General features: G+C 34.3%; 1 protein-coding gene across 1 annotated transcript in view; it reads left to right on the top strand.

Annotated features, from left to right (window-relative positions):
* CadN (neural cadherin) overlaps positions 1 to 16,650 on the top strand; it is a 233,454-nt gene that overhangs the window by 31,500 nt on the left and 185,304 nt on the right. Inside the window, exons 3-9 of the mRNA XM_090113293.1 lie at positions 7,942 to 8,243; positions 9,973 to 10,109; positions 10,585 to 10,801; positions 11,677 to 11,845; positions 12,469 to 13,319; positions 13,433 to 13,624; positions 15,139 to 15,332. Coding sequence (XP_089969419.1) covers positions 7,942 to 8,243; positions 9,973 to 10,109; positions 10,585 to 10,801; positions 11,677 to 11,845; positions 12,469 to 13,319; positions 13,433 to 13,624; positions 15,139 to 15,332 — 2,062 coding nt within the window. The remainder of the gene's footprint in view (positions 1 to 7,941; positions 8,244 to 9,972; positions 10,110 to 10,584; positions 10,802 to 11,676; positions 11,846 to 12,468; positions 13,320 to 13,432; positions 13,625 to 15,138; positions 15,333 to 16,650) is intronic.

The raw sequence follows: 16,650 nt of genomic DNA, 5'->3' as shown, positions 1-16,650 counted from the left end.
CTCGGTGTATAAATTGAATTTCTCCTGAATTATAGACGTTCAATGGAACCTTGACTGTAATAAAAATATAATATCTGTATGTCGCTCATGTTATATATAAGTATTTCCATTTTATTTTTAACACGACTTGCATGTAAGGCAGCTGTAAAAAAGCTGTATAGAGCTTTAAAATAATAATAATCCATTAGTTAAATGCAAAAATTACGTGCCGCGTTAAAATGCATTTTAAGGCTGCACGGGCTTTCTGTTGCACTTTTTAGTAAAAGCTTAACTGCCCTCCGCCGTCAACGACACTTCGTGAGCACGGCTAATGACCTAAATAGGATCATTAAGAGTAAGTCCTATACGTGACTGCAAATCTTATTAGTTTTAAAATCGAAGGAAAATGCTTTTAGCTGTCGTAGAAGTAGATACAGTATAGGAGTGATAGTATGCGATTGGGTTCGTATTGTTCGTATCGCACGTGCTCTTTACGACGCCGCTCGTGGGTTAGTGTGTTAAAAATAGAGTGAACCGGACATTGAACCGTGTAGTACCGGACATCGGTTTAATGAAAGTGTCCTATCGCTTTACGTGCGTGATTTCGGCGACGCGGATGGATCCAATTCTCCTATACACCCTTTTCACACCCTATACGGGTTTACGAAGATTAATACATGTCGCTGTTACCCTCATTTTGTCATTTTTCTTTCGTGTTACACAAAATTAAATTATTAATTAGGGTGCCGTAGTTTTTACATGGAAATTATACACTATTGGCCTGTATTTTTATGTATACGCAGGCTTTTATGAAGCTTCATGCGAACTAATGTCTTTTTTGTTACATGATGCTTATCCACAATAGGTGCTTCTGTGGAACCATTTCCGAGGATCATTGTATGGCTACTATTGTCCGAAATGTTTTGTTTACTATTCCTCGCGTGACCATTAAAATATCCTTTCATAAACCTAGATAAATAATTGTTTGTTAATGTGGTGTATCATTATATGCCGTTATATCATTTGTTTAATTAATATTGTCAAATATTTCCAATTAAAGTTGTGAGAAGTTCAGAACTCATCCAATTATTTAAATTTTAGACGGTTTATTTTTCTAAACTTGGGATGAATGTTTAAGTTTTAAAAATCGTATAATTTATAGCGTTACAACATGGTGTGATGTTGTTTAAATATTTACCGCTAAGAGACCTTTTTAATATAAAAATTTCATATTCATTGCATTTAATATTCACTTGGTAATATAAGATATCGTATAAAATCCAGATTCAATACTTTAGAACGAATGTTCATTTTACGAGTAGGTATATCAGTCAGCCCGCTTTGAATTTTTATATTTAGATCGAACGTTCGCACAATACCTGCGGGAATAGACTTGTAACTTACGGCATAAATACGGGAACGAAAGGGAATGTTGATAGAAGCCTCAGTCGTTAGTAGCGAAGCCCTGCGCTGTATTAATTGCCCTTATTGAGCCCGTATTCCCCACAACAGCTACTCGTAAATGACTTGACAAATTGACCGCAACACGCAACCTCACTCTCACAGATTATCTTGATATACAGAATATTTCTACTTACATTTCTTTCGTTTTAGGGCATTGATTATTTTTAGACACGACATAAATCTGGTTAATACTTTATTTGAATTGGTAGTAGAATATGTCAGGTTAAGGAAAATCCAAAATTCAAATTCAACATTCCTCGAAATTCTGGCTAAAAATATCTCTGTCCTAGCCGTTCTCAAATCCACACGATGAATGTATAATTAACGAATACAATTAGGAAGCGTCATGCAATTTACCCTAAATTAACTATGTCATATGGAAATTAGCACTATGTGTTGAACAACGTATATTATATAGCGTCAATGTCGTTCATCTCCTTGAAATTGAGTCATGCAATGCAATTGGCTTGTATTAATTTACCGAATAACATACACGACTGTTCCATTACGTCGAGAGTTACATTATTGAGTTATTTTAAATCAATTATAAATTTCATTGGAAGCGTATAGCATTCAATAATCCGTTAACTTGATGCAATACGTCATTGATTATGAAGAAATAGTTAAAAATTATTCATGAAACAATAGAATATTCTTTTAATTAAGTGGCTCTTCAATTTAGTAGGTGTTATAAACATTTATGCGATACTCCATTGATTAGATATGACTAACTTTAATTCTCGGAACGACACCCTCGAAGAAACCTTTTTCGATTTCGAATTTAATGTTTCATAAATAATTTTAAGGAGGGCCGAGGGAATTAAATTGAACACTTATGATGTTTCAAATTATTTCTTTCTTATTTCTTTGTGGAATGTAAATGTTTTTATAAATGTTAAAGCGTGTATATAGCGGTATTCAAAATAAACATCAACATCCAGACTGTTTTAGAACCACCTGAAAAGTAAACATAATATACAAACTAAAAAAAGACCTTCCAATAAATCCAGTTCCCATACCACATGGATGGGAGATGTAGGCCGTTGATTTTTAGATTGATTGGAATTTGATTTGCATTGCATATTGCCGTATCTCTGCAGACACGAAAATTGAAAAACCGTTTAGTTTCAAATGCCATGTGTGTCGACTGACGGTTATTGTACAAGTTCTATAATGATTTCGTTCAATGACCGTGCAATGCGTTATAAACTCGTAAAGCAGTGACCAAATAAATAGTGGTAATTCCAGGAATAGCGGAGCTAATGGTACATAGAGCATTCCGTTAAAACATTACCGTCTATCATACCAAACAAATTGCTGTTATATTGCTAAATACTTTAATATCTCATTTTATACATGCTTATTATGTACTATCATAACATTAGTAGATGTAAACCACTATTATTTAACGTTAATGATAATATTTTTTCTTCTTTTTCAGGTAAATATCGAATCTGGAGTGAACATTTGGTGACGGTATAATATTATAAACAGTAAAATCGCTATTTATAATGATTACTAGAAAATATGTTTCAAAATTATTTAGCCAACACATGCAGTAAGCTTTGAAATTCAATTTAAAATATTAATCCCATAGATTGAGTTCATGAATATTAATTTATTGGATACAGTATCACGATTAGAAGTAGGTAATAAATTTTTAGACATGGTTTTAGAATTTACTTTGCTTACATTTTGAAAGTTTCTTATTATGAAATTATACTTTTCATTTGTAAAAAATAATTTTGGACAAAGAACGAGTTTCTCTTGGAAATGATTAATCTCTTCAGAAATTAGGACCAACTTCAAACGCCCTTTAATACTTTGCCGACTATGATAAACGCTGTAAAGCGCGACTGAAGTGGGAAGCAAATTATCTCAAATCTAACTCGGGCAGGTATTCTGATTTTGAAGATTTATTATCGTCGTAATTGAGAAAACGAAGTAGAACGTAGCGAGGGTAATAGGTTTATTTCCTTAACTTGCTACCAGTTTCCTTGATCCAATAGTCACTTATCCTTCTGACACTAAAAGCTTTCAATGGATTAATTATTAAGATTTACCTTTTAGGTATGTTCCGAATTTGTTTAAATTTAAAATTAAATCATTCAATATTTTACTTCCCGATGTTATATTCTTATTCGTACAATATACTTCTTTTGAAGAAGGTAGGTATAGTTAGTTGGTTAGTACTTAGTAGTTAGTACCTAAGTATTGTTTTGTTTGATCATTAAGTATCTTAAACGTCGTCCTGCTGTAAATTTTAACCAAACTGTTCGCTCAGTTAACACAGTGCTCGTAGATCAGGCTTTCTATGTCGGAGCTGGATTCAACTTATCAAAGTTTCACGGTCCCATTGTCGAGCTGAACGCGGTGCGCCAACTACGTTACTCTGTTTTACAACTCAAATATTCATAATTCATACTTCCTTACCGCTGAATAGCGCTTTAATAAACCGCTTAATAAAAAGCAATAAAACATTTCAGCACACGAAAATGCTCCATAACTCAAAAGTCAAGCACTAGATTACTAATTTTATGTATGGAACGTTTTAGTAGTATATAATAGGCTTTAAATTTTACGATCGTAGTGAGTAGGCTGTCTAAAGCAAGTAGGTAGCTTGAACGAATGTAAGTTCAGATTCTCTTATCGCAAGAGGCGCGTAGCCACGAGGAGAGCACGCGGCACGTAGTACGCGCATGCGCGCTGCAGCGCCTCCACAAGTGCAGGTGGAGTGGGTCGCGAGTACCCCCCTGCCGGCCTGCCCACCTGGTAACGTACCCCGCAATATTAAAACCAGCCGTATTTCAAAGGCTCCGACGACTGTCGCTTATGCCCCTGTTCGACAGTCATGGATTCCAAATTGAATTTGGAAATTAATTCGTTGGCTTGAATACAAATTGCATTATGGTTTTATTTAAATATGAGTTCATCAATTGTAGATTGAGTTAATATTGTAAAAAAATCATGAGCGAATCTCACAATCGGTAACTTTGTTGATAATGGTGTTTGTAAAAAAATTTACAAGATACAACATCCAAAAATTAATACTTGTTTCATAAAAATATAGCATAACGATAACATGTTGCTTCATGAAAAAAATATTGTTTGTGATTATGCGATAATATCGCTGCGTCTAAAGCAATAACATCAAAAGAAATAGGTAAGCATTTATAGTTTATTATTGCAGTGCAATTAAACTGAATGCGATGAAGTACTTAAAATTCCTTAGTACATAGCGGAAGCAGCTTTATAATAACTGAACTAAATAGCGCTACGAAAACATTCCTTCAGTTCACAACAGCCTTTTCGAGGAAGTGTTTTTATCTCATCAGCGAGGTCCGTACTATCAATGGAGCTGGCATGGAGCCAAAATATAGAGCATTTTGCTTGATGCACCCGAGTTTTACCGCCAGGCGCGATTTTCGCAAAAATCCCTATATCAAGATAGAGCGCGACTAGTCCACAGCTTCATACGAGATAAAAACCGAGGTAGACTAGATAAATCAAATTTGATTTTAAAATCTCCTCCAGAAAATTTCTATTTCTAGTATGCTGGGTAGGGGTTTTAATTTCCAAGTTGCAATTTGGAATTTGACAATATTCGATATTCTTTTGTTGGCATACAAACAACTAAATGCAACTTAGTACAGTATATAAGAAGTCATATCGACTTTGATTACAAGTTTTGTGTACAATGTAAATCATTACATTCAGTTTGTCTTGAGTAAATTTTGGAGGAATAGACACAATTTAAAGACATAGTACGTGTCTAAACATTCCCCTGGAATAAATAGAAAAACAATAACGTACGTGGCATATTACGAGGTTTTGGCTGGCGGCCAGGTCGTGGAGACTTTTCTGCTAGTGTTACAGACGACCTAAGTCATATTTTAATCGGACCCCGCTTATATAATAATTTAACAGTTTTATCTCTGATACAGTTTCAATTTATTTTTATAAAATGTTTGAATTCCTTACCTGTCTTCACTTTGTTTTACATTTTGATTTAAATCGGTTGCCTAGAAGAAATCTCGTATTAGTGATATGAATGCATCTCGCATTTTTTATATTGATGTTTTGTTAATTTAGGTATACCTTCTATCGCAATAGTCTTTTATTCATTCTCACATAGAGTGAGTTACACCAAATATATAACGACTAACGAATGCTCTAAGATATTATAACGTATGATTGTTTATTTTTGTTTCACCAACACTTAAGAAACTACCAAGAACAATTTCGGGTGCCATAAGTGTATAGACAGTTTTTCTTGTGAAATACATTTACAGTCGCAATAGTTTGTTAGATAGAGTTATTGCTTTTGTCTCTCAACAGGAAGTTGGCAACGTAACACGATAAGTTGGAGTTTAAGACAATTCTAGCTGCCAAAGTGGTTCTATAGGATAAATTGAACAATTAACAATGTATATCACGTACTATACAAGGCACCCTTCAGATAACCGTAGCTCTGAACGTTTTTTTTCTGAAATACTTTTAATAATTAAGTATGATGATTTTATAAATTCTGAATGAAAACATATTATCATCAATGTCTAACTCCGATGCGGTGAGAAAATAATTTGTAGTTTTAAATTTGTTTACAAACAATAATTGTATGTTACATTGTTTTGTAAATAATCACGCATTAAATATTATTCGTTCATTTATTCGTTCAATAGCAACTATTGAATTATATTAAATTTATACCGTGAAACATGATTATGATTTATCACAAAAATATAAATTCTGTACTGTGTGTAATGTTGCGGTAATGTTAAATATATAATTGACATAACCATGCGTACACAACATGTTTGCATAAAATGATTCTAAAGTGGTAGTTATATATAAAGATCTTTAGTGTTTTATTTATTTGTATGGGGCGTGTGTAAAAACCAACGCCGCCGGAACATGGGCTTACAGCAAAATTGTTGGATTTAGTTTGGGATATACGGAAAGCCCTTAGGGATAAGAATACTATACGAATTCAGAAGTAAAGCTGGGTGGTATTTATTTATCGATGATTATTGTACATGTGTTACGTTCTTTGGTGTTTAACTTTACATTTCTTTCTGAAAGAGATCTAAACAGCTGTAATGGCATAATCAAATCAATTAAATTAAACATTATCTAATTAACCCCTAGAGTAGTTGCACATCAGTTAATTAATTTCACTTTGATTTAATTAAATGTCTAATTATTTACTGATACATACCTAGGTATCATACGATATTCTGATTGTTTAGATACCTAGGTATATTTGGTGATGTCGTTCTTTTCTCAAACCTACTCTATTTCTTATAACTATCATAATAATAATAAACCAAACGTCCAAAGAAACTATTTACGTTATTGTGTATTTGGATAATAATTTATTTATCGTAAGTCCATACCAAATGATAATATCTTTAAAACAACTATCAAATTGAGATGTGTTTAAATGACGATTTTACTGTTTAATTCGTAGATTTAAGATATTATATAAGTATATAATATAACTTATGCTTAAATTGTCTCTAACCGTATTAAAATGCTGACAAATTATTAATACTCGTATGTTTTTTTCACGCTATCCAGTGGCACTGAAGTGTAAGTATAACAAATAAAAGTAAAATGATATGATCAAAATTATTATATTTTAAAAACTGCATGTTTCTACTCAGTGTTTTTTATTCCATTAAGTTTTAATAGTTTATTGTCACGTTAAGGTAATATACGACATTGATTATAAAAATCTAATTTAATTAAACGAGATCGTGCCTAGCTCTCGTTTCTGCCTGATAACTTAATCGGTAATGGAATCTCTCCAACAGAGTCTGTTTATTTGGATCAGCCGTCTAACGAGCGACTGTACACACAATTGAAAGACTTAAGCTTTTCTAATAAGATAGCTTAGCTATAATATATAGGAGTACTAAGAGATAATATAATACATATAACACTTAAAATCTAAAGGTGGAACTTTTGTAGGTACAAACTTGCATTTTTGTGAAGTTTAATCATTTGCTTTAAAGGATTATTGAAGTCTGCAGAAGCGAGTAATCCACTATCGTAATTGGAAAAGTTATCTTCTGTTTTATGTTGGCTCTATTTTATCCTCGGACTCTTTTATATCTCATGTCATTGTTAGTTCTGTTGTTAAACTTGACTCAAAATACATCTGCAACATTGTGGAGCTTTTTACATGGATAAAACGAGTTGTAACTCGTCATAAAAATATTTTATCAACAAAGAATCTTAGCTATTATGATAAGCCCTTTAAAATAGAGGTTAGGTTTAATGTATTATGAAGTTGGGTCATTGTGTTTTCTGTATCAAAGGTTATTAGTGGGTAGTGTACAAACAACAATATTGATTATTGTTGAAACAACCGAAAACTCACTTTAAATAGAAAGCAACTTCAGAAAGGTTATCATTACTGGCTTTCAGAGTTAATTAAAACGAACAAGTTTATAAATAAAGCTCACACTAAATATATGTCATTAACCATTCCAGATACGGATAACCAGCGTGTTATTATCCATGTGAAGGATGTCAATGACGAACCTCCGTATTTTATCAATCGTCCGCTACCAATGCAAACGGTGGTCCAGCTCAACGCGGCACCGAATACGCCTGTCTTTACCCTGCAAGCTAGAGACCCGGATACTGACCACAATATTCACTACTTCATCGTAAGAGACCGAACAGGGGGCAGATTTGAAGTTGACGAGCGTTCGGGTGTGGTTCGCACCAGGGGAACGGATCCTTTCCAACTTGATATGGAATACGTCTTGTATGTCAAGGCCGAAGATCAGGTGAGATTCACTTTTATATGTATTTGAATAGGTTTTATTTGTTACATTCTTACCATTATATTATATATTATGTCGATCATTTATGAGTCGCTTATTATTGCTTGAGTAACATTTGTGACTTGTATTTGGTTTCGATTGCAAATTAATACAAAAAGTCGCTCATAATAACAAAGTATTTTTTTATTGAATGAATAAATTTTATTCTAAATTGAGTTTGGAATACTCAGAAATGTCTGAAAAGTTTCATACTTTGAGTATTTTTATTCGAAGTCGAGGAATTGAATAGAATTATTTTTATGAACCAAATGGTAAAAATAATAGTTCAGAGTTCTTGAAAAGTTATGAATTAATTAAATAGTATTAATCATATTCTTATGAGCTTTGAATATTGTTTCGTAATTTTACTTTATATTTCTCTACCTACCTACGTAAAGTTTTAATCTGGAGGACTTTATATCTTGATGAAAAACATTTTTCAAAACTAGAATTTCGTATAAATGATATGATAGGTGTCTACTGTTTATTCAAAATATAAGAGAGACAAAAGAATATTTAATAAAAATTAAAATTAAAAAGAATTATAATATCTTTATTGAGTTCACATCAACCGCTGTAAACTCTCCCAACCCTGGCGCAGTTAAAGAATTTATGGCGTGATAAATCCTTAACAAAGTTTTTTATTTCAAGAAGAAAGCAATATATCGAGGCTTCAAGTATCTAATGATGGTTAGGGAGCCAGGTGCAAATTTGGTTAAATATTTCCTCTCAAGAGATAATTCGTCAGATGCATGAGAGTATAGTATTATAAAGCCTCGTGAACGTCAGCTGGCGCTCGGTTGGGGGGGTGAGCGGTTGTAGCCACCCACGCACACAGGAAAAAAAATACATTCATTCATTCATTTCCTCTCAGCTAAAAATTTGTCAAATTGTAGCTAACCCAATATCTCAACGAAAAAAAATAGTCAGCTGGTTACAACATGGTGTATTATACGTCAGCTGGTGTCTCGAACATGAAAGTTAAATTTAAAGAAAAATTTATTTTCCGTTATTTCCTCTCAAACAAAAATTTACCTGACGATAGCTTATATGTAACTGTGGATAAATATATATGTCAGCTGGCTGTATCTTGGTGGAAAAACCGTCAGCTGATACGGGAGGCTACAACCGCTCTTCCCCCCAACCGAGCTCCAGCTGACGTTCACGAGGCTTCATAATACTATACTTTGATGCATTTTACTAATTACCGCTTGAGAGGAACTTGGTCATAAAATCTGCTGCTGGCTCCCGGACCATGACGGCCAATTTATATAAAATTTTTGCAGAAACATTTTACTTTTTATTAAACTAGTGGAGTCTCGCAAATTCGTCAAATATTTATGCAGCATGTGTTTTATGTTGTTATAAGTGTAATATGTATATAGTTACGAAAATAATTAATCAATCAACAAGTCAACAAGTGTTTTAAATTCCTAAAAAATTCTTTAATTTGTATTAGAATTAGCTCTATTTGGAGTTTTAATTATGATTACATTTAAGTACAAAGATATTCTGCTTCCAATCGCATTATATGCTTCTCAGTTCTCACCATAACCTCTCGTAGCATTATATTATTACCTTACCGGTTCGAGAATAATTATTCATACGTCATGATTCTACTTAAAAGAAAGTACCACACATAACTAAGTAGGTACCTAGTCTAGTTTTTAATATTATTTAAATGAACTTTCAGAGCGGTCGAGTCGACGAGAGGCGGTTCCAATCAACCCCCGAGGAACGGCTTAGCATTGTAGGCGGTAAACGTGCCCCTCAGTTCTATTTGCCGAGCTATGAAGCTGAGATAGCCGAGAATCAGAAGAAAGATTCTGAGTAAGTATGCGTGGGTTTTTGTTTAAACGTAAAAGAAGCAATTAATATAATATCTAGTAGGTGCATTCTATGAACTAACACATTGTTTAAAATAGTATATGTAAGTATATCAATTTGTGCAAAACTTTTGATTATTCTGTATTCATTGGATTGGGTAGGTAGTAGGTACATATATTAATTAAACTGTAAATCACTAATTGAAGTCAAAATCTACTAAAGATTGATGTTGAATGAATGTTTATAATATATATCGACATCTAGGTACCAATAATAAAAATTCAAACGGTTTTACGATATGTCATATGTATGTACATTGTACAATATACCTACATAATATACATAGTTTGTTTATGCAATATCGTATATCGTATCATTGAAAACCTTTCATCAAAATTATATTATTATAACTTGTTCCATATTTTATTGGGTTGCAACGTAAAGCCATGTCCTCATTCAATATTATTCTCAATTTCAGTATCATATCCGTGAAAGCGAAATCGTTTGCCGATCGTGAAATCCGCTACACGCTGAAAGCACAAGGACAAGGCGCGGGTACATTCAACATTGGCCCCACTTCTGGTATCGTGAAATTGGCGAAGGAATTAGACTTTGAAGATTTGCGGCAGCCACATGTCTACTCATTGGTCGTCACTGCTACTGAAGACTCTGGAGGATTCTCTACGTCCGTTGAGGTAATTAATAAAAAAATATTAATAAAACTTAGGATAACAAAATAACGTATTTCAATGGTCAGTACTATATAAGTATGTTGAGATATTTACATTAATTACGTTGAGGATAATAATGCCTCCACATCGCACACATTTCTATGATGATTCTTTCACTGTGCATGCTACTAAACTGTGGAATTCCCTGCCAGATTCTATCAAAAATGCTCAATCCCTAAATAGTTTTAAAACTATGGTTAAAGCTCATTTCCTTAGTCTTAGCCGAACATAATATTTATTTATATTATATATTTATTATTAATTACTACCTAAGTATTATGTTGTATGGTATATTGTATTACTCTTCCCCTTTCACTATATATTATTGCACTACCCATTTATTTTATATTTATTCCTCTACTGTACCAAAGGTTGTCTGGAAGAAATCGCTCTAAAGCGATAAGACCGCCATTTGTACTTAGTTTAAGCTATCTTTAAGTGTTTGTGTTTCTTTTTTCTTATTCTCTTTAAGTGCAATAAAGGATTGATAAATAAATAAACTAATTAATTAATATTGAGATTGAGCTATTTTTTATCATGCCCTTATTCATGAAGTATCGTTCTTTAATTTAAAATACAATAAGTACCTATCTAAAGATTTAAAAAATGTACAGAATTATAATGGTAAAAGGCCACTTGGTCCATTTTTCAAGAGTTAAATGTTCTCACCACAATTCTCATTGTGAAATGTGCAGTTGGGCGTAATTGTCAATCAATTGTGCAAAAGCTCAAAGGAATTATCTTGTTATCCTATTCAGGGAATAATTACTCGTTAACAGTAAAATAAAAGTCCTTACAGTATTCGAACAGAAGTTAAAGTATCCTTATTACAATTTCAGTTAACAATCCGAGTCACGGATGTGAATGACAACGCGCCAAAGTTTGAGCTGCCCGACTACCAAGCCCATAATGTTGATGAAGACATCCCGCTTGGAACCAGCATCCTCAAAGTGAAAGCAATGGACGCTGACTCCGGAAAGAACGCAGAGATCGAATATTTAGTTTCAGGTACGATTTATGAGTTTTTTTATAAATGTTAAAGTTTATCTTTCCTTGCCTTAGGTTCCTTGCCAAGAAAATGATTGTTATAATTGGCTTGCTGTTAATTGTTATAAATTAACTTTTACATATATATACATAATATTTACATATCTAAATTCTGCATGAATCACAGCAATAGTTGTGTTTAATTCATAAAACATAGGTGTTTTTTTTGACAATAATACAGGGATGGGGTGTTCTATGTTTATTTTAAAAATATTACATAGTATTAAAATATTGGTTAAATCGTATTCTCAAACTGTAAACTGAATTCTAACATTCTTATACGAGTAGCGCCACCTAGTGTGAACATGAACGGGCAACTTCATATTAATTTGTAGTTGCGCCATGGTTACCGCACCTAAAACCTTACAATAGATGGCGTTAAAGTTGGACATAATGAAATAATAATCCAATTTTTTTGGGGTTTAATATTCACATGTCTTGCAAATAAAATATCAATTCATTATTGTTAGTGTTTGTTTTATGTTATATATATATAGGTATATATTATGTAGAATTATTGCTCCTAAGACATAGAGCATTAGGTTATCATAACCAAATAATAATAGTAAAAAATTATTTTACAGATGATCACTTCAGCGTTGATTCGAATGGCATAATCACAAACAACAAACAGTTGGACGCCGATAACAACAATGCATATTATGAATTTGTTGTAACTGCCAAGGATAAGGGTGAACCAGCAAAAACGGGAACTGCAACCGTCAGAGTCTATACGAAAAATAAAAACGACGAAGAACCAAAATTTTCACAGCAAGTATACACACCTAACGTGGATGAAAATGCGGGCCCGAATACTTTAGTAACTACAGTGGTTGCTTCTGATAAGGACGGAGATAATGTTCGCTTCGGTTTTGTCGGTGGCGGTACAAGTTCTGGACAATTCGTAATTGAGGAAATAACAGGTGTCATACGATTGCACAATAAAGCCATATCATTAGATAGGGATAAGTACGAGTTAAACGTAACGGCTATGGACGACGGGGCTTGTTGCGTTAATGGGGATGCAACTATACATACATCTACAGCCGTGGTCGTTGTTTTTATAACAGACGTTAACGATAATAAACCCATCTTCAAAGATTGTCCAACGTACTTTCCAAAAGTAGAAGAAGGCGCTCCAAACGGCAGTCCAGTAATAAAAGTACATGCTACCGACGAAGACAAAGGTGTTAATGGTCAAGTAAAGTATTCTATAGTGCAACAGCCTAATCAAAAGGGTACAAAGTTCACAGTCGATGAAGAAACTGGTGAAGTATCCACCAACAAGGTGTTTGATCGAGAAGGGGATGATGGAAAATTTGTTTCTGTCACTGTGAAAGCTACCGATCAAGGAGATCCTTCCCTGGAAGGTGTCTGCTCATTTACTGTTGAAATCACAGATGTGAATGATAACCCACCACTATTCGACCGACAAGTAAGCAATTGTAAAAAGATATTGCATGTTTAGTACTTTAGTAATCACAATGCTTTATTGCACTTTATAGTCGGTTATACATTAGAAAATTTATTAACTATATTATATTGCAGAAATACGTGGAGAATGTAAAACAGGATGCCAGTATAGGCACAAATATTTTACGAGTGTCGGCATCTGATGAAGATGCTGATAACAACGGAGCTATCGTTTATACTTTAAGCGCTCCTTATAACCCAGCAGACATAGAATACTTTGAAATCCAACCTGAATCAGGATGGATCGTTTTAAAGAAACCTCTGGACGTAAGTATATTTCACGATCGAACGAAAAGTGTGGATTTGTGGCGAGAACGACGGATGAAAGGGTCAACTTTACTATATTTGGTGGATGAGTGCTACCTAAAGCCCTAGGATTCAATTGGCACCTAATTTAAGTTTTTACATGTAAATAGTTCTAAATTATACGCTGCTGTAAATTGCTGTGGAGAAGAGTAAATCCTGGCTATGAGGAGTAGTTGTCCATTGAAGTAGGCGGGCGGCGAGGCGCGGCCGGCGGCGCTTGTTCCTCTTGCAGCACAATTACTTTCATTTGCCGCCAGCGCCGGCTCAGCACTCAATCTTCGTTAAGATTTATTTCCGCACCACCATCTTGCATTAACTATCTTATCGATAAATACGACTTGTGTATAATATCTTTGACCGTAAAAACTGCTGTAAATATTTCACCATAAACCTGTGTTTAGTTCTAAAACATGTACAGTTTCTGTAAGAGCACTTCTGTATATTTCGCACTGACTAGTTTTGAATTATAGTTTTAATAATTAACCGATTGATTTGGGAAGCTTACGCTTTTAAACATACCTATCATTATTGTATGTATGTACATGTTTTGTTACTAATGTCCGACACAGTAATGCATACCCTATAGCGGCAGTTCGAACCTGCTAGAAACTTTTTGGCGCGCTAGACGACTCTCATGCTATGTACCCACTATAACTTTAGTATATTCACCATAATATTGAATTTTTTACAGGATTCCAGTGTATTATATGACTTATTTTAATGTTAGATTTAACTGAGATGGCCAGATCGCCCTCGGGCAATTTGGCCATCTGACCAGTTGTGACATTATTTCTTCTGTGAAAGGGGCAACGTTTTCAAAAGCAAAATTTGTACAGTATACCGTAACGTCCACCGTTTGTAATATATTCATTACAATGAGTGTCGTTTTATTGTAGTCGTTACGAGGTCACCAAACCTTCTTATGACAACCTGACCTTTCCGCCATGTCTTGTATGCAGAGCCGCATGCATTGCCTGCTTTTTGTTAAGTTTTTTTAATTTTTTTTCGATTAGTTTAGTTGATTTATTGTAAAAAGTATTATTAATGTACAGTTTGTCTTTTTCCCTATTGTACAGACCGGAAATTGTATAATACGGTAAACATTATATTTTTCCGATTTATTTTCTTGCACCCTCTTACATTGGCTAATAAGCATTGTTACGTAAGCTAGCACGAACGAGACCTATGCGTGGAAGAAGACGTCGCGAGAGGATTTCTACTTGTTAGTTAAATCTAGTTATTTCTACTCTTATTTTAGTTTGGCTTCATGAATGTATGAACGATGATTGTATGAAAAAGTTAATTTACTTACCTAATTAAAAAAAAAAGCAATAAGTAATCAATCGTGAAAGTGGATGTTTTTTTATTTATTTCTTTTAATTTAATTGTTTATTAGCAAGAACTACTTATGTGTTTATATTTGAGTTGTTTTATTTTTATTTGTCCCCGCTGACCTCTGACCCGTGTATCTGTAGCGGGACAGGTATCGACTTCGCGTGCGCGCCTCCGACAGAGGCGACCCGCCCTCCTCCGCAGACGTGGACGTTGAATTAGACGTGGTAGACAGGAACAATAAACCTCCCATCTGGGACGACATGTCCACGTATGGCCCCGTTCACATCAAAGAGAATGTCACAGTGGGTACCGTAGTGACCAGTGTGAAAGCCAGGTTGGTATAAGGCGCAGCGGGCCCGCGGGCCCGCCGCCCTTCCACTCCTTAACACTACTAACGACGTGGTTTTGTCTGTTTCCATCGACTCTTTCCCCAATAGCGAGAGACATACAAGTTGGAGGCTATGGCTCAAGACAAGGGCTTCCCGCCCTTGTCCAGAACCGTGGAGGTCCAGATAGACGTAGTGGATCGCGCGAACAATCCCCCCGTGTGGGACCACACAGTGTACGGCCCCATCTACATTCGAGAGAATTTGCCCGTCGGTGCCAAAGTGGTGTCCGTTAAAGCAAGGTGCGTGTCTAACTGTTCGGCACGGGCACCGCACGCAGCCCCCCTTGCACGCAGTGTGGCCGCCGCGCCTTCTCGCTCTTCTGCCTGCCTGCTCCGCAACTATCAACATCGAATACGTATACTCTCTGCACCTTGTTCGGTTATGCATTCGATTTTGACGGCAGGTGCAGGTTTTGGAAGCACGAGATACGCGCACGACCGTATTCAATATATTTTTCATTCGCCTCACATAATTGGTGACTTGATAACCGTGTAATGTTCGATGTCCGTAAATTTTATATGCATTTCCACGATCACTTGTGAAACTTTCTGTACACCAGCGTGCATTACTTAGCGGGCTCACTGCTTACATGGAATGGGGATTGAAATGTGCTCAAAAATATCTTTAGTTTGCAAAAGATTATGACTCGATTAGATATTTTTGAACATTTATCGGTAGGTATTTTAGTCATCTGTGTTCAGTGTAATTGCATGTAGGCTGGTAATTTACTGCATTTGAGTCGTAATGAAACTGTATTGCAGAGTAAAGTTTCTAGTTCATGATTGATTTTTTTTTATTTTTTTTTTTCGTTATATTCTGAATATAATCACCAAATCAAAAATATTGAAAAAATTAATAAAAAATAACTTAGATGGAGTAAAAGTTTAATTGTTTTTTTTTTTGTGAAAACCTTAGATCATTGTCAGTTAAAAATAAAATTTGAAATCAAAACATATTAAATTATTTCAAAAAGTGATTTGAAGTAATAATATTTTTATTTATAAGAAACTTACCCAGCGATTTCGTCAATATTACCTACAGTGTCAATGCATTGCATATCATAGTGCATAATCCACACAGTGTTGGCCCATGGTTCACTTCTATTGTCTATCTGTTCATCCTAAACCACATTTTCAACTTACATGATAATTTAAGACGAAACCAATACTAAATCACATGACTAAACCTTTTATTTTACTTTTAACTACAACTTTATTCGTTTTCAATTAGTTGTTTCCAAAATTATTTACTCTTGCATAAATA

Source organism: Colias eurytheme, chromosome 2 (assembly GCF_061535395.1).
Source record: "Colias eurytheme isolate Ceu_HAF_F1 chromosome 2, ilColEury1 Martin Lab GWU primary, whole genome shotgun sequence".
Lineage (NCBI taxonomy): Eukaryota > Metazoa > Arthropoda > Insecta > Lepidoptera > Pieridae > Colias > Colias eurytheme.
This window is presented reverse-complemented; position numbering and strand designations above follow the sequence as displayed.